Consider the following 22,088-nt stretch of genomic DNA (forward strand, 5'->3'; position numbering starts at 1 on the left):
TTATACAAAACACCCATCTTACACTAGATATGTTGAGACATTAGTTAAAAACAGATTTGGGGCATGACATTATGTAGCACATACACACCCAATGATCAAATGTTGTTGACAAGTGTGGCTGAACAAACTTGTTAGGACAAGAAAGTCTTCCTAGTGTATCTGTAATGAAACTAGTTTCACATAATTTTTCACATGAGCTTTTTTTTAAGTAACCAATTCAACTATTGGACAGAACTTGGAAATTACAAGTGTGTGACATCTAATATATATTAGTACTAAAACTTGTTATATATTTAAGTAGCTTCAATTTCTCAGCAGAAAGTTTTTACAACTGTTAGTCCTCATATATATAAGTAGTTACTAAATATGAGAACCTGAACATATCTGGTATATTAATGAAAATAATTATTGAAACCATTTGTGCACCTGATAGTTATTTCTTCCTATCTGTGGATTTAAAAAAAAAAAATCACTTCTATTTTATGTTCATTCAAATTTGCATTTAATTTCTATTTACATTCATTCAATCCGAAATCAAATACTTAATACAGTAAACTAAATACAAGATGAAAAGCAGAAAAATGTGTTACCCTCATAGCACTCCTAATAAGGCAGCTTAATATTTACTCTGATAGATGCAAAGCCAACTTGGGACAGGAATAAAATAATTAAAGAACACAGATGAACCCATTTTTCAGATGTTACTTCAAATAATCCACTGAGATAACATTTGTGCTGTAGTGATAAATTAAGAATCACACACAAAAGTTTTATATCAATCAGTAACAGACCACAGGTCATGGTGTGACAAATACTTTTATGATTATTTTGTCCAGCTTGCTAGTGTCTACTCCTATGAAAAAGGGTAGATGTTTGGATACTGATGTTTTTGAGAAATTAACCATTTTCAAAGCCTCAAAATCCATTCTTCATAAATTCAACATTTCTCATGGGAATATTCTTAGATCTAACCCTTGTAGACTAGGAACCACATGACTGACTAACCAAAATAGGTCCTACATTAAATATAAAATCGAAGGCTCAGGGCGCCTGGGTGGCCCAGTTGGTTAAGCATCCGACTTCAGCTCAGGTCATGATCTCACAGTTTGTGAGTTCGAGCCCTGCATCAGGCTCTGTGCTGATAGCTCAGAGCCCGGAGCCTGCTTCAGATTCTGTGTCTCCCTCTCTCTCTGCCCCTGCCCCACTCGCACTCTCTCTCTCTCCCTCAAAAATAAACATTAAAAAAAAAAAATCTTTCTTTAAAATAAAATTGAAGGCTCAGTATATTGATACTATCGAAGATGCGTATTGCTTATAATCATTTATTAAAGAATGTTGAATTTATGGAGTATCATACATGCATTCTTACCTCCCACCCCCCAATTATCTTCTATCTCAAAAAATAGTATGGAAAAAAGTCTCCTTGAAGGATTCAAATTACGTGAGACCATAAAGGGGAAAAAGAAATAATATAATTTTCCAAAATATCTGGTTCAAGTTCAATAATTCTTTACATTGTTAATCACAGCTGGTTTATAAATCCCAGTTTATTCTGTAATGCTACAAACCTTATAAAATCAAAATTAGTAGAGTTCAGTTCTCAGTGATTTTAATTAAAAAACAACATGTATAAAGTAAAAAAATATCCTGTAATAGCTGGTTTTAAAGAAAATAATCGAGTGATGAAAGGAAAGCACTTAATCTCTTTTATACACTTACCTGGAATAATCATAAAGAATCCTCTTAGAAACTTAAGACTAGTAATATTGACATCATACATTTTGAACTATGCTTGGATTTTTACAAATAAATATAGGGTAAGCCATATTGCATAGGTGTGTGCTTTCTGTCTGTGACACTAAAAGTGGCACTTGACATGTTTCACAGTCAGAGTAGGGATATCCATTTATAAAACAATTTTTCAGGGAACTTGCCTCAGCACAGGAAATTAATTTCACTCAATATTAAGTCTGAAAGCTATTTGTATGGATGGTAAATATGTAATTAATGCATTTTATGCAGAAAATTTGCGGTGTGTGCCACTACTGCTGGCAGTGCTAATTATGAAAATAGTTTAACTATGGGGTGGTTATATAGCCAGCCAATCACAGTGCAAATGTTACTAGCAAATAGGACTGAGGAGGAATATTTTAGGGTAAAAATTTTGCTGGAATTTGGTTAGGCAGTCAACACTACAGTTAGTAAACACATTTGAAAACAAGTATCAGAGTAGCACAAGTCATTTACAATCTGAAAGAAAGTCTATACTTATCACCATAGTTTTTGGGTTCTAGTTTTTCAGACATCAACTGTCATAGAACAAAGCTCTGCACGTTAAGTACAATTTCTGCCCTTATCATTTATTGTAGCTTCTAATTTACTAGCTACAATTACAAAGTTCTCAGTAGGCTGCTGCAATAAGGGAGGAGGGGGTCTAGAGGAAGTGATAAAATAAAAAAATAAATAAAAAAATAAAAGGCTTTCTGTCCAAAGATGAACTGTTACCAATTTCTTCATTTATTGCCAAAATTGAAAAGGTATATTTCCAATCACTTTTCATGGTTCTATTTTGCTCAGTGTCATAGGATTTCATCTCATCTCACTTGAATTGCCATTTAAATAAGCAAAGCTTTCCTCTTTTCTGACTGAATTCAACATGCATAAAGAATCTTATGGCTTGGATCCTATGGCTCAAAAAGGTTTGAAGAACATAGCAAGCAGCAACTATTTAAAAAAATTGTAGGGTTGCAAAATATTACAAATTGACTTTGCACACTCAGAAGACATTATAACAAAAGGAGGTGATAAGACTCAACTGCATGATCATCTATTATACCAGTATGCACTGAAATGTATTTTTATAAAGCTCTGCAGATATTAAACCCTTTCACCAGCTAAAGTCATGGAAATGCGCTCTTTAAGGCAGGAAGTATTTAAGAAAGGTAAAGTTACCTTTATTTTTATTCTTTGTACCTGTATACCACTTATGTAGATTTTGTTACAATTTCAAAAACATAATGTCTTGTTCACATGTTTCCTAAATTAAACCACTAAGTTTTCTTATTCACTGTGGAAGACATTCATCAAAAGGCCATCAAATGTTTTTACAATCAAAAAATGTAGCCCCAGTATAGAAGAAACTCTTTTTCCTTTTGAAACTGCTGAGGAAAAAAATGTAAGGAAGGTAGACAGCAAAAACAGTTAAAAGTAAAACTTAAAATCTTAACAATTTGCTGTAAAGAGATTAGACATAGAGAGTGGAACATGATAACACCCTCTTCCCCTGGATCTCCCTCTCTCCCTCACTTTACTGCCCTCAGTATGTATTTTATCCTCTTCTCCATCCTTCTTCAGCCATAGGCTGAAAATATTTGGCGTCTTGAACCAAATACTGGTATAAGAACAGGGGGCGATATTTTTCCAGTGCAATGCAGGCCCAGGACAAGGATGCAATGTAGGACATACAAGTTATGCCCATTCCAAAGCTTCCAGTTAAGCTTAGCACATAGCAGTACTGCAAGTAGAAATGATTAAATAGATTTTTTTTTTCCTAGTATTACAGACAGGTATTGCAGCTGGGTTACTGAAAATAAACCCCATGTCCACCCCAATCCCTCAAACGAGCCACAGCTGTGGTTAACAATGATTCATTTGCATTTTTATTGTTTCACCAAGAGAAGAAACAGAAGTTGTCTGGCTTTCTTCACACCAACCAATAATTTTGCATTTTAAAGTTGGGATGTTTTCCATAATGAGCTGAATCAAAAATCTATTTGAAAAATATATATTTATATAAAAAAAAGATTCAGGTTGTTTGCACGTAAAACATCAACTGTTAAGTTTCTTTTGTCTTTGATTCCATGTTGCTGGAAAAGTTTGAACAAGCTTGCATGCTAATTTGTCCTTAGTTGCAAGTATTACAGGCAATTTCATACTTTGCCTAATGAAAGGATAACCCTTCTTCGACACAATCAGAACTCAACAGTGATTCAGAAGCAACATCCTACCCTTAATACTGTCAGTTTTGAGCCATCAACATGAAAATCCTTGATAAGGTTGAGAAGATGTCGCTAGGAATCAATTGATGTGCCTAAGAGTTCCACAATACTATTATGCTTAAGTTTTTTTTTTTTTTGCACCATTGATTGATTTTTTTAAAATCCATGTTTATTTTTCCTCTGTCCAAAGTGTTCAATGTAATGACACTGACTCTTCAAGACTGTCATTTTGAGCTTTCTTGTTTCACTTTACAGGATGCTCACATATCCCTTCCTCACCTGTTTTTGCCTTAAATTCATTAAAATCATTGCTCTGTCATAGATTCATACGTAGGTGCTCTGGTCGTTTGGAGATCATGGGGAAAGCTTGTTTTTTGTATGGCCCAGAGTTCGGCTGTCGTATGGGAAGTGGTGCTGAAGCTTCCCCACTCATCGTCACATCCATCTGCTCTACTCCACTTGTTTCCATTGGATATTCCACAGGTGTCTGAGGATTTGCCGTGCTGGCTGAAGCACCTCTTCCCCAGAAATCCCCAGGAGAAAATTTGACTGGGCTTTAAGACAAGGAAGAGCTATCATTCATTTATCTCAAGGATTATCTCAACAGGAAATATTTCCCTTACATTTAAAGGGATGACACTTATTTTCATTCAATTTTATTTTTGTGTGAATTAGTACAAAGGCTAAATTTGAGCCATTGCTCCTCTAGACTAACTGCTAGAATTTCCTAACTGGTCTTTTTATCTCTGTACCTGCCTCTGTAAAATACTCAATGATACTTTTTTTTTTTTTTTTTAAAGTCATTGTACTTCCCTACTTAAAACAGCTTCCCACTGCATTTAAGATAAATGTATTTAAGACAAACTCACATGTCAGGAATGTTGACCACCCTTTCATTATGAAGACCAAGATTTTTCCTCCCTTGGGGCTTTTGCATGGGCTGTTGCTGTACCTGTAACACCCTTGTACTTCTATTTTTTGTATGAGTGGCTTTTTCTCTTCATTCTTAGATGTTACTTCACCTGAGAGACCTTTCTCTGACCACCATGAATAGGAGCCCCCTTGTTATTATTCTCTGCTCTCTACCACCACACTCTATTTTTCTTCAAATAGTACTTGAACACTACTTGTGCTTACATATTTTTTGTATTTCCTTCTTTAGTTATTGTGACTCTCTTCTCACTCAATTATAAGCTTCATCAGAACAAGGACAATTCCTATGTTAATCACGTGTCCCCAGCATGTAGCACAGCCCCTGGCACACAATAAATGTTGAATGAATGGGTAAAGAAGACATTTGCCAATACAGTAGCTTACTTTCTTTCACAGGAGGGAAGGTAAACTATATAGCATTCAATATACGAAGATGTAGATGCTGTTCTTATGTTAGCCAAATAGAGTATGACACCTCTTTTGTTTATGTAACTTGGCACACATTTAAGTGATGCTCTTCTAGGTTAAACAAAGAAAGAAAAGAAAAGGAAAGAAAGAAAGAAAGACAGTGAGAACAACAAACTCTGAATACCTGACAGGTGTTCGCGGGCTGCCAATAAATCTTCGAGGTGATCGGATTTTTGGTTCAAAGGAAAATTTTTCTTTCACACTTTCAAGTACAGATGGAGCAACATATGTAAAACCCTGAAAGACAGAAAAAGTAGACTACAGAATGGCATTTTGTTATATAAATCAAGAAAATGTAGTTTCAGTCTCTGACACACCAAAACAACAATGCACACCTAAAACCACTGCTCTGTATACACCCGTCTCCCCAGTCTCATTTCACATCTGTTAGCTTCTTTCCAACCATTTCTTGAGGCACAGACCTCAAGAAGGCAGAATTTAATTGAGCCTCGTATGCCAGCAAAGAATATTCTACTCTACTGAAAGGAGCAGAACAAAACAGGACATTGTAGGCTCCACATTAAGATATTAAATATGATATATGCAAAGAAAATTCTAGGGTTTCTAGCCACATGCACATAAGCAACTAAGATTATCACTCCCCAGTTTCTCATTATTAGGACAAAGTAAAAATACAATTCTTTAAATTGGCATGTGTGATCTTCTGATTTTATACCAATGACTGGATAGATTTGATATTTTCATGATTAAAAAAAAAACTAAATTTTTTTAATTCGCAATTATTCGGTTTTGCTAGCTTTAGTTCTTTCTTGGACCTTGCTATTAGGCCACACCAGTTGTCCTTTCTCTTGCTGCCAATGTCCTATCAATTGCTATCAATCAGTCCTCCATCTATCTTCCCTTTTATTTATTATTCCAGTCATCTATATATAGGCATATGAATTATAGTAAAACGACTCAACAAGGCTCTGGGTGAAGTCCTAAACAGTGAGGTACATTCTCTAGTGCATATACTTTGTGACAGGTACATGTGGACTTTAGAAGCCATTTCCCCACATAGTCTAGTGAACTAAAGCCATAACTACCAAGAGGACCAGGCTGTACCTTGATCATCTTTGAATTTCCTTTAATTCTGTGAGAGGAATTTAAATAATTATTAAACTGAAGTTGTTATAACCACAATCCCCAAGTAAGCAGGATGTTACTGATTTTTATCAATTTCTAAAGAGATTGACTTTATATACAGAAATCTGGCTACAACCTAACAAATGAATTATTCTTATGTTCATTAGTTGGCCAATTTAAGTAATTATGAAAAGTTCAACAATACTTTAACTGGCAATGAGAGCCTAGTTATGTAAATTTTGCCACCACAACTTTGGATTTCTTTGTAGTGAGATAAGAAATTTCTAGACTTTTTTATGGGGGGAAAATTGTCAAACTAGTTGAAACTCTGCAATGCCCAACTGAGGAAAAGATCTCTATGTTAAATCAAAGGTATATACTCCACATCAGTAGAAAACAAAATTCCACAGAAGAGAAAAAAAGAAAACGATGCCAGAATTTAAATGAATCCTGTTGGGGTGCTTGGGTGGCCCAGATCATGATCTCATGGTTCCTGAGTTTGAGCCCTGTATTAGGCTCTGTGCTGACAACTCAGAGCCTGGAGCCTGCTTTGGGTTCTGTGTCTCCCTCTCTCTCCACTCCTCCCTCACTCATGCTCTGTATCTGTCTCTCAAAAATAAATGTTAAAAAAAAATTTAGAAAAGAAAAATAAAATGAATCATGTCTACTTCACTAACTGAACACAAGATATTTTACCAAGGGGTATACTATGACTTTGCATCGTGTAGATATAAACTTAACAACATGCATTCATATTTCATCTCTTATGTAATTAAAAAGACTGTAAAATTATATTTTGCATATATGCTCTATTCTTATAACACTATACAATCATACACTTATAATATTACTATTCAATGTTAGTTACTCAAAGCCATACTGCACTATGGTGATTTAAGAATAATTTTGACCATACACAATTTTTGCATTCCATGCTAACTTTAGAACTTACCCTCCACCCCAAAATATACAACACTACTGTGTATTACACTGTGAACAGTATAAAAAAAATGGACAATTAAGTTGGTGATAAATGTGGTAAACTCAGAAATAGAAAAAAAAAACAAAAAACAAAACAAAAAAAACCTTCCAAATGCTTACTTTCTCCATATTCCACTCTCTCTAGATGTAGTCCAAAAAGAAATGACAAAGGATAATGACAAGTAACAAAAAAAAAGATACAAAATGAGGTTTTTGATCAAAATCTAAAAAATCTTTAAAAAAAATCTAAAAGCTTTTTTTCTACCTGAAGAGACAAGGTATAAAACAGTACAGAAACTTCTACAATGAGGATTAATATATTTACTATTACATATGAACCAATATATTTTGATGCCAAATATTCACTATTAACAGGTTAAAAATCCCCTACAAAGTTACACTAAAAAGTACCAAAAATTTGTAGCTATTTCAGGAATAGAATAGTTACAGTGAGTTCTTCTCCTCCTACTGTTATAACTGTGTGACTTTCAATTGAGATTTGCTAAGCCAAACATCATTTTAAGTCAGTGGCCCATGTATACTCCAAAGAATCATACGGTCCTATTCTAACTGCTAAAATGGAATCTGGATTATGAGAATTTTTTAACTTAGCAAGGTAGAAAACTTAATAAAAAATAGCATCTCAGGTTATCTACATGAACTGCAAAGAAGCAAATTGAATTTTCTTATTGAAAAGGGCCCATACTAATACTTAAATTTCTTGTGGCAATATGAAATTCTTTCACTTACCAGAAAGACCTGGTTGGCACTTTCACTGAGAGTTGAGTCATCTGGGCTGTCAACAGGTGTCTGACGTGTAAACTTTGAATCAAACTGACTCACATCCTCCTCAGATTGCTTTATGAAAAAACAAAATGATTAGAAAATGATGAATGGCTGTATTATATATATCAATCAAATGCATTACTTGCATTAGACAAGACTCTAGATAGAACTCTTTTCACAGGATTTGACTGTAATAAAATATCAGAATACTCTTAGTAGGCAAAGACTAAAGACTAAATACAGGTGGAAAGTATCAAAGGTCAAATTACATCTTCAAACTTTAGACATATATTAAAATAGATTATAGTACACCTTTACCATTCTTTATCATTCTTATAAAAAGTCTGTCAGATCACCTGGGTGGCTCACTCAGTTGTGTCCAACTCTTTTTACTTTTTTTTTTAGCTTTTTTTTAAGTTTACTTATTTTGAGAGGGGGAGGGTGGGGGGGGGGGAGAGAAAGAGAGAGAATTCCAAGCAGGCTCTGCACTGTCAGTGTGGAGCCCATCGCGCGGCTCAAGTGAGATCATGACCTGAGCCAAAATCAAGAGTTAGACGCTTAACGGACTGAGCCACTCAGGCACCCCAAGCATCTTTGTTTTTTAAGTGTTTATTTATTTGCTTCTGAGAGAGAGAGAGGCAGAGAGAGAAAGGGAAACAGAAGATCTGAAGTGGGCTCCCTGCCGACAGCAAAGAGTCCAATGCAGGGCTTGAACTCATGAACTGTGAGATTATGACCCAAGCTGAAGTTGGACGCTTAACCAACTGAGCCATCCAGGCACCACCCCCCACCCACACCCCAAGCATCTGACTCTAAATTTCCACTCAGGTCATGACCTCACAGTTGAGGGATCAAGCCTTGCTTTGGGCTCTGGGTTGGGCATGGAACATGCTTGGGATTCTCTTTCCCTCTCCCTCTGCTCCTCCCACATGTGCTCTCTCACATTCCCACCCCCTCCGAAAAAATCTGAATGTCAATCTTCCCCACTTACAAAGCTTCAGTGTGCCTAGTCCATTGGCTAAATTCCTTGTTAGATATAATTTGCTCAGTTGGCCACTGCAGGTTTATAATAAACCTGAGAAACTACTGAAGCAGAGATTTAACACAAAACACATTTGTAAATGCTCTAAAGTTTCTTTCTATAGCTTATTTCATCCCTTGAGACTGCTCAGGGAGAAATAACAACATTCTACTCTGTTTGAGTACATTTTCTTGTGAAAAATGTCACCCAAATCTTTTTTTTTTTAATGAAATTTATTGTCAAATTGGTTTCCATACAACACCCAGTGCTCATCCCAACAGGTGCCCTCCTCAATACCCATCACCCACCCACCCCGCCCTCCCACCCCCCACCAACCCTCAGTTTGTTCTCAGTTTTTAGGAGTCTCTTATGTTTTGGCTCCCTCCCTCTCTAACCATTTTTTTTCCTTCCCCTCTCCCATGGTCTTTTCTGTTAAGTTTCTCAGGATGCACATAGGAGTGAAAACATATGGAATCTGTCCTTCTCTGAATGACTTATTTCACTTAGCATCACACTCTCCAGTTCCATCCATGTTGCTACAAAAGGCCATATTTCATTCTTTCTCATTGCCAAGTAGTATTCCATTGTGTATATAAACCACAATTTCTTTATCCATTCGTCGGTTGATGGACATTTAGACTCTTTCCATAATTTAGCTATTGTTGAAAGTGCTGCTATAAACATTGGGGGTACAAGTGCCCCTATGCATCAGTACTCATGTATCCCTTGGGTAAATTCCTAGTAGTGCTACTGCTGGGTAATAGGGTAGGTCTATTTTTAATTTTTTGAGGAACCTCCACACTGCTTTCCAGAGCGGCTGCACCAGTTTGCATTCCCACCAACAGTACAAGAGGGCTCCCATTTCTCCACATCCTCGCCAGCATCTATAGTCTCCTGTTTTGTTCATTTTAGCCACTCTGACTGGCGTGAGGTGATATCTGAGTGTGGTTTTGATTTGTATTTCCCTGATGAGGAGCGACAATGAGCATCTTTTCATGTGCCTGTTGGCCATCTGGATGTCTTCTTTAGAGAAGTGTTTATTCATGGTTTCTGCCCATTTCTTCACTGGATTATTTGTTTTTTGGGTGTGGAGTTTGGTGAGCTCTTTATAGATTTTGGATACTAGCCCTTTGTCCGATATGTCATTTGCAAATATCTTTTCCCATTCTGTTGGTTGTCTTTTAGTTTTGATGATTGTTTCCTTTGCTGTGCAGAAGCTTTTTATCTTCATGAGGTCCCAATAGTTCATTTTTGCTTTTAATTCCCTTGCCTTTGGGGATGTGTCAAGTAAGAAATTGCTGCGGCTGAGGTCAGAGAGGTTTTTCCCTGCTTTCTCCTCTAGGGTTTTGATGGTTTCCTGTCTCACATTCAGGCCCTTTATCCATTTTGAGTTTGTTTTTTGTGAATGGTGTAAGAAAGTGGTCTAGTTTCATCCTTCTGCATGTTGCTGTCCAATTCTCCCAGCACCATTTGTTAGAGACTGTCTTTTTTCCATCGGATATTCTTTCCTGCTTTGTCAAAGATTAGTTGGCCATACTTTTGTGGGTCTAGTTCTGGGGTTTCTATTCTATTCCATTGGTCTATGTTCTATTTTTGTGTCAATACCATGCTGTCATGATGATTACAGCTATGTAGTAGAGGCTAAAGTCTGGGATTGTGATGCCTCCTGCTTTGGTCTTCTTCAAAATTACTTTGGCTATTCGGGGCCTTTTGTGGTTCCATACAAATTTTAGGATTGCTTGTTCTAGCTTTGAGAAGAATGCTGGTGCAATTTTGATTGGGATTGCATTGAATGTGTAGATAGCTTTGGGTACTATTGACAAAAATGTCACCTAAATCTAACTACATGTGTTTCCTTAATTCTTTCTCTCTGGTACAACAGACTTTGTGGTCATGTCAAAAGAGCTTAGGAACCAATATGAAGAAGCACCCAGTATCCAAAGATGGTAAAAGATGAGCATCACTAAAGATTAGTGCAATGGATTGAAACACAAATAAAAGGCATGAATTCATAATTATACTTAAAAAAAAAATTATACAATTCATTGGTCAATTGGGAAGATGTTATGGAACTAATTTATTATTTTGAAAACTGGGAAAGAAACATTTATCCTGCCTTTCCTGTAGGAAATGTAAGAGTTTCTCTTTATGGATAAATTCAGTAATGAAGAATGAATAATAGTATTAAAATAAAACAATTTTGCAAACCCCTAATGAAATCTTGAAACTAGGCTAGAGGTTCTCAATCTCCGCACTACTGACATCTTGGGCTTCATAATTCTTGTTGTAGAGGCCTGTCCTGTGTAATACAGGATGTCTGGAGCATCTCTGGCCTCTATCCACTGCATTCCAGTAGTATCCCCTCCCCAAATTGTGACAACTTGTCTCCAAACCTTGGCAAATTGAACTTAGCTGAGAATTACTGATGTAGGCAATGATCAATGACCACTAACATTACTAAAAAAAAAAAAAAAAAAAATACAAATGACCAAAACATACAACATCAAAAGTTTAATCAGAATCAGATTAAGCATCTAAATCTAACTACTAGGTTTTGGAAATACAGGGAACAGATGAATATGGTCAATGACACTATGGGGTTAAAAATCAACAAAATCAAAATGTAAGGAACCCTACAGGACAAATAACCCAGTTTCTTCAGTAAGTCCTCAGGAGAGGAATTGAGCGGGAGTGGGTATTATCTACAGATGGAAAAAGAACTAAGAGACACCATAACCAAACTGTACATAGACCTTGATTGAATCATCACTGAAACAAACCAATGGGGAGCAAAACAAAGCAAAAGAAACTGGGGAACTTGTCAGCTTTTTAGTTGTAATGATAGCATAGCAGTATATTTACAATTAAATAAGATGACCTGACAAGCTGGACAATTGGTACATGAGGGTACATATCCTTACAATTGTATATGTGAAAATTTTAAAGCAAGTTAACCTGTGCTCCAGGACCAAATTATCATCATCATTATCCTCCTCCTCCTCCACCTTCATTTCAAGAAATATAAACTATGTTTTCTCACATTCTGAGGTGGGAGAAAGACAAGAACACACTAACCCATTTACTCATAAACATATTGTAATGATCTGAGTTGTGTCCCCCTCAACATTCATATGTTGAAGTTCTAACCCCCAGGACCTCCGAATGGAACCTTGTTTGGAATGAGAGTCAGTGAAGATGAAATTAGTTAAGATGAGGCCATTCTGGAGCAGGGAAGATCCTAATTCAGTATGAGTGGTATCCTGATAAAAAGGGAAAATCTGGACACAGATCTGCATAAAAGGAAAATGCAAACATAAAAGCAGGGATCAGGTGACATGCCTACAAGCCAAGGATCCCCAAAGATTGTTATTAGCAAACCACCAAAAGCCAGGAGAGTGGCAGAATGGAAGAGAAGTTTCTCAGAGCCTTCAGAAGAAACCAAGCCTGTCAACATCTTAACCTTGGACATCTAGTCTCCACAGCTGGAATACAATAAACTTCTGCTTTAAGCCACCTAGCCTGTGGTACTTTGTTACAGCAACCCTAGCAAACTAATACACATATATGCTGTATTTTTAAGAAAAAATTTCCAGAAAATTCAATTCAAAATAAGGGTGAATCAGAGGGTAACCACACTTACCTTGATGACTATTTTGTTATGTATATAAATGTTAAATCATTATGCTACATACCTGAAACTTATATAATATTATACATCAACTAAACTTCAATTAGAAATAAAAAATAAAATAGGGGCGCCTGGCTGGCTCAGTTGGAAGAGCATGAGACTCTTGGATCTCAGGATTGTGAGGTCAACTCCCATGTGGGATGCAGAGATTACTTAAATAAATAAAACTTTTGTGGTGCCTGGGTGGCTCAGTCCGTTAAGCATCTGACTCTTGATTTCAGCTTAGGTCATGATCTCACGGTTCGTGGGATGGAGCCGTGCACTGGACTCTGCACTGACAGCAGGGAGCCTGCTTGGCCCTCTCTCTCTGCCCCTCCCCTCCTCACGTTCTTTCTCTCTCTCAAAACAAATAAACATTTATAAGCAAATAAATAAAACATTAAAATTTTTTTAAATTTTATTTTAAAATAAAATAGGGTAGATCTAAGCAAAAAAAAAAAAAAAAAAAAAAATGCAAAAAAGTTTCAACTACTAGGGGCACCTGGGTGGCTCAGTCTGTTGGGCAACCAACTTTGGCTCAGGTCATGATCTCATGGTTTGTGGGTTCGAGCCCCGCGCTGGGCTCTGCACTGACAGCTCAGAGCCTGGAGCCTGCCTCAAATTCTATGTCTCCCTCTCTCTCTCTGCCCCTCCCCCACTCATGCTCTGTCTCCCTTCCTTCAAAAATAAATAAACATTAAAAAAAAATTTAAAAATGTTCCAACTACTTGAAATATTTAATTGTCTTTAGCAACCAACCTAAAAATAGTTAATATAGGGGTATCTGGGTGGCTCAGGTGGTTTAACGTACAACTTTGCCGCTGGTCATGACCTCAGAGTTTGTGGGTTTGAGCCCCACATCAGGCTTTGCATTGACAGCGCAGAGCTTGCTTGGGACTCTGTCTTCCGCTTTCTCTGCCCCTCCCCCATTTATACTTTCTCTTTCTCTCTCAAAAATAAACATTAAAAAAAAGTTAATCATCTTACACTCATCAATTGCTACTGGTAGTAAGTCCTTGAAAAGACTGCATAGAATAAAGATTCTGAAGAGAAGTCAAAGTTTTCCAAATTGTTAGTATAAACAAAATGTTTCTGAATGCTCTGAGATTTTCTTATTCTAAAAAAGCACGAGGTCTTTCAAATAATATGCTTTCGTGTATACATACCAACAGAGGTTTAAAAGGGGGTTCCACCTTCCTAGCCAGCAGTTCTTCCCAATTAATATGCCTGAAGAATGGATGAGCCTAGAAAAAGGGAACAGAAAGAAAAATCAAGGGAAACAGACTTCACTGGATTGACAAAGTAACTGCCTATTTGAAGTTATACCAATCACAAAATAAGCTGTAAACAACTACATACAAGCTTCACAAATACATAAAATTAGCACTATCTTCCACTCAAACCACCAAACAGATCAATCCCTACTTGAACTTCTCCAGCATCCCCAGGACCAGCTCCAAGACGAGAAGCAGCATTTCTTTTCAGCAGCTTTAGGGAGGAGGAAAAAAATTGATGAACCTTAGTCAAATTGATTAGTTTTCATTTATAAAATTTGCTTGTCTATACTGCTAATCTATTTTGAGAAAATATGACTTATTAATTACTACTAAATACTGTTTAGGAATAAAAAATAAAGAAAATCTTTAAACAAATTTGTACTTTACCTGCAAAAACTGTAGGCTTTCTTTTTTTAATATATGTGTATGATTCCTTATTCAAAACGTATATTCAATTATGTCCATTTAAATCCCAGTAGTTGTGGCTTATTGTTTGGTGTCCTACCTTTTTAAGCAGATCTCTGGCTTCTTGTGTGAGGTAGGGAGGCAAATTGAGTTTACATTTGAGGATTTTGTCAATTGTTTTCTTTCTATTCTCCCCAGTGAACGGGGGCTAGGAGCAGAAGAGAGTGAGAAAAATCAGCATATAAAAAAAATAAAATCATCGATTTCCTGAATTAGTCAGTTATGCATAGACACCAGAAATATATGATGTGATATGGGCTGACTGCTAAAGATCTGTAGTTTTTAAGCAATGGGACAGAAGAAACAGCAACATCCTAGAAGAAACTGGGTTTCCACTATTAACTTTGTGTGGTAATATGTGAGCCATGTGCTTATATTCTTTACTTTCTCTATTTACAAAATAAGGGCAGTACCTATTTTATACCTGTTTCACAGGACTGCCGTGGCAGATCATTTAAACAAAAATGTTTTTAACAGTACAGAGGAAGTACTACTAATAAAGCATTATTAGCATGATTTTTTTTAATTTTTTTTTTTTTACTCCATCAGTAACACTTTTAGAAAGCACAGAAAAGGTCTCTTCCTATAATGATTTATAACTACCCAGCACAGACCAGAATACATGCAGCTTTTAACTGTGCACCTACTGCTCCAGTCAGCATGTCATACATTAATGCTCCCAAACTCCACCAATCCACAGCACGATTGTGGCCACTTCTCATCAAGATTTCAGGGGCCCTACAACGAGAAAAATAATACTCCTAAAAAATTCACCCATTTGCATGTCGTCTGAATTAGAATTTTTAAAACAATATACAGAGCCAATTGTTGCTATCGAAAATATAGCACACTATTATTACGTAGCCAGGTAAAAGTCAGCTATTACCCCCAAACCAGTTATATTTCTTTCAACATGCAGCTCACATGTATTCTATTGTTCCACAAAATGTGTGTGTGACTGTTCCATCATGAATAGATTCCTTGCATAGTCCAAAGTCTGTTAGTTTCACATGACCTACAATGAAAGATCATAGCATGGTTATTCTGAGAATTCTAAGTATGTACAGTGTTTTAATGTATCATACAAGACAATAATCTACAATAATGTAGATTATTAATTATTAACTTTTTCTGCCTTAAATATTTTTTTGAAGATACAAAGAACTAGCAAGGTGCCATCCATAAAATGAGATGCTAACTCCCTACAAGGCTAGTGTAATCATCTTTTGCCGAAGATATAATCTACCTAGCAAAGGAAAAATAGAGAAAAAACTGAAACAGCTTGTCCAAGGCTCCAGCTTTACCCACACCTAGAATTCTCTACCATCCTGAGAAAGTAAACGCTGGAAAAATTCTCCAAAATCTGGCTTAAGTATACAATCCCTAATAAAGATATGCTGTACCTTTTAAACAGAGGTGTTAACATGTACTTCAAATACGTAACTTTTACCACAGTGAACTGTGACTTGAGAGTTTTTAAAATGGTCTCAGAAAGTCACAGTAACAAGTTAGCTTATTCTGCCAATACTGCCAGTTCAGAAAAAAAAATGAAATTGCTACATGGCATGGGACTGTCATCTCTTGCCCAGAAAGTAAAAAACTGACTACCTTACACAAAGAACATTTCAGTTCAAGTTTAGCTTTACTGAACTGTTATTAGATATCCCATGGTTCAACAATCCCAGGGACCCTACTATTCCAGGGTTGTTTCAGAAAAAAGAAAAGGCAATGGCCTGATTCAAATGTAAATGTGTACTTCACTCTGACACAGAAGAAATATGACCTTTATTTTCACAGAACTACCTGACACTGACACACTCAAGTTTATGGATCAAAGAAGTTAACTAGTCACTTCCCTATTCTATCCTTTGCCTTAGAATTCAGAATCAGAATCCAAGTTTGGGGGGATGAGAGCAGAACTGGGAGGGAGGGAGGGAAATACATAGATTCCCATGATATACTTGGTTAAGTACAGCATTTCTCCTAAAAAAAAAAAAAAAAAAAGGAAAGAAAGAAGAAAAACACAGTTTGAAATGGATTTATACTAGTGTCAGTTGTCCACACACCATTTCCTGTCCAAGAATTTAAAACTCTTAACTACCTCGTGTATCATTTTGTAGACCTTGAAGGATCAGCTGTTGCTACCAGCACCCCAACAGCCTGGTTGGTTAATTGAACTGCAAAGTCTACATACCCCATATTACTCTTGCATAAATCGAACAGTCTGTAGCAGCATGCAGTTGTAATCAAGACTCAGTCTGCTCTACCTATAGCTGTACAGAATATTAGCCTTTCTAAATTTTTTTTTTAATGTTTTTATTTATTTTTGCCACAGAGAGAGACAGAGCATGAGCAGGGGAGGGGCAGAGAGAGAGGGAGACACAGAATCGGAAGCAGGCTCCAGGCTCTGAGCTGTCAGCACAGAGCCCAATGCGGGGCTCGAACCCACAGACTGTGAGATCATGACCTGAGCTGAAGTCAAACGCTTAACCGACTGAGCCACCCAGGCGCCCCAAGCCTTTCTGATTTTTATGTTTGTTGTTACAAAGAGCAAGAATAAACCGATGCCTACAATAAACATTTTCTTTCCAAGGCTGTATCAAATATTTTTGTTTCATTCTCATCCTTTTTTTTTATAGCATCAAGAAAATTTATCATAAAAAGTACTGATTCTAATATTTATGTATTTTTATCCTTAAGGAAAATCCAATTTATAGAGTTAAGATTTACTTTCCAATTTAAGGAACAAACCAAAATTAGAGTTGGACTGGCTTTTGATATATAAAGACTTCAAAAGAATTATAAGCTATACAGAGCAAGGATTAAACTGAAAGGGTTGAGTGGCCAATTATCCTTAACTCCCTTTAATCTCATCAATTACAAATACCTAAATACCTAAATTTCAGCGAGTATTATGATGCCATAAATTCTGAGGGAGGAATGTATAATAATAGATAACGTGACTATGGGGCTTTGAAAAATGACCATGACCTGTGAGGGAGGATTGTAAGATGATTATTTACTATAGAATTGTTTACGGTATATCTCCACCTTGGTGATTTAGCATGATATTCTCCGGCTTCAGGTCTCTGTAGATGATCCCCTTTTGATGTAAATGCCCCAAAGCCATGGAGATTTCTGCCAAGTAAAAGCTGGAAACAAAAGTGATTTAATAAAATTAAAAAGAGTAATATACTCAAAGCAGTTTATGTATGGAGCAAAATTCCTTGAAAGAAATAGACATGCACCAAAGACCAAATTAGTGGGGATGGGGGTGGGGATGGGGGAAAGAGATGGCATAGGATGCTGCCAAAAGGCATGATGACATTTATGTTTCACTTATTTAGTGAAACTATGTTTAATTTCATCATTAGAACATACTGCTAAAATTGCAAAGAAGTCCAGAATATGCCAAACTGTCACTGGTTTTTGTTCTGTTTGTGTGGCAATTAGGCCAATAGTCATTCAGATCAAAGCAATTTTCTCCCACCCACCCCCAATTTTAAAATCCCACAGGACATAGGAACTTTGTTATTCTTAGAGATTAAGTCTTAGTTTCAAAAGATACCTTATAAATAACCTGACCCTTAGAAGCCCGCTCATCCCTTAACACAGCTGCTATTTATATACAGTTCATGCCCACAGTATCTGCCCTCCCTCTTGCCAGCCAGCCCACAACTATAAACTGTGTGACACTCAAATTTATCTACCTCAAAAGAATAAAGGGCTGAGTCAACCCTGTCTGGATTCGAAAAGCACAAGGCACTGCAATACTGGCTGCATAACAATGTTGCAATCCTGCAGATTACTCCAGGATGGAGAGGGTGTGTCCTAGAGGACTGAGGCAGTTTCACAGCCAGCAGGACCACAAACACAGCCTCCAACATGGCTCAGAGAGCCTCCTCCAAAAAAGGGCACTTCATCCCTAAGGCTCTTAAATGCAGCTTCTGTGTTAGAAAAGGCCTGAAATTAAACAATGGAATGCAGTTTGGTAATTAAGGTAGAAAAAACATTTAAGTGTTTTCTATTCAATTAATGTGTAGGATAAACTGATTTATTGTTACCCAATACTGTCCTCTCACAAAAGGATGTGTATATTTTTAATTTGAAGCAGATGCCATCTTAAGAAATATAAGGGTAGATCCCATCCTGGCCATAGAATCAATCCACAGATGATGTGTGCCGGTTTATCACCTCCCTAAGACTGCACCTTGGGAACTGGAAAGTCTAAAAAAAAAGAGGAGATGATTTCTGATACTTTCCATTGTTCCACACATAAAGTTTCACCGGAAAACCACACTCACCCACAGCCAAGGCAGGCAGCTTACCAATTCAAGGAAAGAAAGCCCCAGTGAGAATGGTTCTGTTAAGGACTGGCGTGAAGAGCGTTCCACCCAAGGCCTGGGGGCAAAGGAATGACGTGACCTCCAAAAGCTGCCCAGTCCCATAGATACTTCTCCCCCTTGAAGTTCTGAGTGACTGACTGGCTCCAGAACAATTTATTGAATCATTTGGCTGCCCACAGTGAGAACAGGGCTTTACTTCTAATTATGTGAATCATTACCTGAATCCATGCAACCACAAAGATTTCACTTACCAGGCTGTGTCTTCCATAAATATTCCTTCTCTTTCTAACTGCATAAATAATTCTCCTCCTGTAAGGAAAAGGAAAAGACATTAGAAATAGAACAATCTTCATTTCCAACCTATTTCTAATGAGGGCTGTGCTTTCCTTTTAACCACAATTAAAAGACATCAGCTCCTTAAAAATAAAAAACAGATCCTAAAAACTATAGGTTTAAAACTAAGTCCTCAGGATTCTATTTTTAGCAGTGTTCTTATTTTTATGTGAAATATATAAGTTTTGGAATTCTAGGTTTTACATCTATAAACTTCAAAATAGTTGTAGATTCCAGACCTGAGGTTAAAAGAAATCTGGGTTAAAGCTTCTCCAACAGTTTACCCTAAGCAGAAAAATGTCAGTATATAATTGAGCCACCCTTACAAATTAAAATTAGTAAATTCCCTTATTCCATATTTTCAGAACTCTTAATCTAGAGGAATCTGGCAGCAGCTTTCTTAAAAGCATGGCACTATTCTGAATATTAAAATAAATAATGATAATAAAGAATTATATCCCACTGAATAACCTTAGAATCCATGAGTCCACAATGATGTAAATCAAAGAAGAGATCAATAAATTTTTAAAATGGGAGAGAAGGGAAAGTTCTTCATTACAGTAAAATGCCAAATAATAAATGAATGAGGCATGATGGAATAAGAAAAATCAGTTGGCAATCATCATAGTTAAGTGTTTCAAGCAAGAATCAATGAATGCTAAAACTGTATGTGAAAGTTCGATGAGAGACGAGATATTTAAATAATCCCGAAGTATCTCAAGATACTTATTCATTACAAAGGGAAAATTTCACCAGGGAAAAAACTGGTAGACGCCACCTCATACATGTGATCAAAGTTAACATCAACAGTAATGGGACAAAGATATTAATATCATGTACCTCCTGATCTGACAGAGAAGGACACAGTGTCACTTCGATGGTCCTCCCAAAAATGCATGACCTGAACCTAATCTTGAGGAAACATCAGATAAGCCCAAATTGATGTGCTCTACAAAATAACTGCCCTATACGCTTCAAAAATGCTAAGGTCAAGAAAGACAAAGAAAGAATGAAGAACTGTTACAGATTAAAGGAAACTGAGAGATATTACTGTATCAACGTTAATTTCCTATTTTTGATCCTTTTAGTAGAGTTAAGTAAGATACTGCATTGATTTCAGAAAATATACACTGAAGTATTTAGGGGCAATGGGAAATCATGTCTGCAACACTCTCTTGAGCGGTCCAGAAAAAAAATATATATACAAATACATGTGTGTGTATATATGTATACACACACACACACACACACACACACACACACACACATATATATATATATATATATATATATATATATATACACACACACACATGCATATGTATATATACACATAAAGAGAGAGAAAAAGAAGGATGAAACAAAACTGGTAAAATGTTTGGGACATCTAGGTGAAGGATGTATGAGAAGTCTTTGTACTATTTCTGCAACTTTTCTGTGTAAATCTGAAATTATGTCAAAATAAAGTTACCAAAAAATGAAAAAAATGGCAACAGTCACATAAAAGCGAAATTCTGCAGCTTTCTGTTCCATGTTACAGACCATTGTGAAATCTGTTATTCAGAAAACTCACATGTGCTTGCTGGAAATAGATACTTGTGATCTAGAAATGATAAAGAAGCAACAAGTTTCTAGGAGGTGGTAAATCCTAGAAAGTGTGGATGTTTTCCAATGTAAACTTCATAGTCTATCAAAAAAGCTATATTAAACCAAAAAACTATTCTCTTTAAAGATCCAATTCCAAAAATATTCAATAGCTTAAACAATACTCTCAGTAAGTTTTCCACTTCAATTTAGAAAAAATGCTTTGATGATTCATGTAAATTATAGTATATTACCCAAGTGCAGTCAATGTGATGGCTATCAATTAGGGGTTTGTTATTTATGTAATTGATTACAAAGGGATAAGGATTAAGATAAAATTTTACAGATGGGGAAAAAAACTTTAACCTTTAAAGTTTCCTTCACATTTTTCTGCAAAAAGAAACATTTGGTCATATCTGAATTCCTTATGTCAATGTATTTGTCAATTTTAAGAATATTTAATCACATTGGGGAAAGCATTTTTCCATTGGAAAATAATTTTGACCCAGTTTCTGGAGCAAATGCAAATAATTACACCAAACTGAGTGTACTGACCGCTGAGATACTCAAGGATGAGGTAGAGTTTTCCACCGGTCTGAAAGGCATAAATTAAATCCACAATGAAGGGATGCTTTACTTCCTCCAGAATATTCCGTTCTGCTTTTGTATGAGCTGTATCTTTAGCATTTCTTACTATCATTGCCTAAAGGAAAAGAGATGATCTATAAGAACATAACAGTAGACATTTTTATAGTATCTGGAAAATCTATTTTGTGCTTTTCTTGCCAATATTAAAACTATTAATCATAGTTCCCACTAAAGACGGAGCTAGGAATAATGGAAGCCATTCACTTCTTATATGTACTGTCTAGACTCTCTGCAGTGAACATGTAAATGAAAACCTAGATACCTTTTTAAAAAATGTAAACAGATCAAGTTTATTCATATATTCACTAACTGTTGAATGTCTACTATGCTCGAGGCTCTGCAATAAGAAAGCAGAACTAACAGAAGTCTCCAGCCTACAGGAGTCCGAAGTCCCAGGGAAGAGAAGTAAGTCAATGCAGGTAAGCACAAGGTGCTATGGGAGAATGGAGAACTGCATCTGACCTGGCAAGAAGTGTTCCTGGAGGGGGCAATACT

At 36.3% G+C, this 22,088-nt stretch overlaps 1 protein-coding gene across 7 annotated transcripts in view; it reads right to left on the reverse strand.

Annotated features, from left to right (window-relative positions):
* Positions 1-1,206: 1,206 nt before the first annotated feature.
* Positions 1,207-22,088, reverse strand: part of RPS6KB1 (ribosomal protein S6 kinase B1) — a 41,878-nt gene continuing 20,996 nt past the window's right edge. Inside the window, exons 5-15 of one of the 7 annotated variants that reach the window (XM_007086747.3) lie at positions 21,501-21,648; positions 19,280-19,337; positions 17,734-17,834; positions 15,607-15,697; positions 15,330-15,420; positions 14,723-14,830; positions 14,366-14,428; positions 14,107-14,184; positions 8,217-8,324; positions 5,524-5,636; positions 1,207-4,552 (exon numbers count right to left, since the gene is read on the reverse strand). In XM_007086747.3, the coding sequence (XP_007086809.1) occupies positions 4,315-4,552; positions 5,524-5,636; positions 8,217-8,324; positions 14,107-14,184; positions 14,366-14,428; positions 14,723-14,830; positions 15,330-15,420; positions 15,607-15,697; positions 17,734-17,834; positions 19,280-19,337; positions 21,501-21,648 (1,197 nt within the window). In that variant the 3' untranslated portion in view covers positions 1,207-4,314. Of the gene's footprint in view, positions 4,571-5,523; positions 5,637-8,216; positions 8,325-11,036; positions 12,564-14,106; positions 14,185-14,365; positions 14,429-14,722; positions 14,831-15,325; positions 15,421-15,606; positions 15,698-17,733; positions 17,835-18,393; positions 18,910-19,010; positions 19,084-19,279; positions 19,338-21,500; positions 21,649-22,088 lie in introns of those variants that run through there. The other 6 variants (XM_042965757.1, XM_042965758.1, XM_042965759.1 and 3 more) reach the window with 6 other exon arrangements.

The sequence above is a fragment of the Panthera tigris genome, chromosome E1 (assembly GCF_018350195.1).
Source record: "Panthera tigris isolate Pti1 chromosome E1, P.tigris_Pti1_mat1.1, whole genome shotgun sequence".
NCBI classification, from domain to species: Eukaryota; Metazoa; Chordata; class Mammalia; order Carnivora; family Felidae; genus Panthera; species Panthera tigris.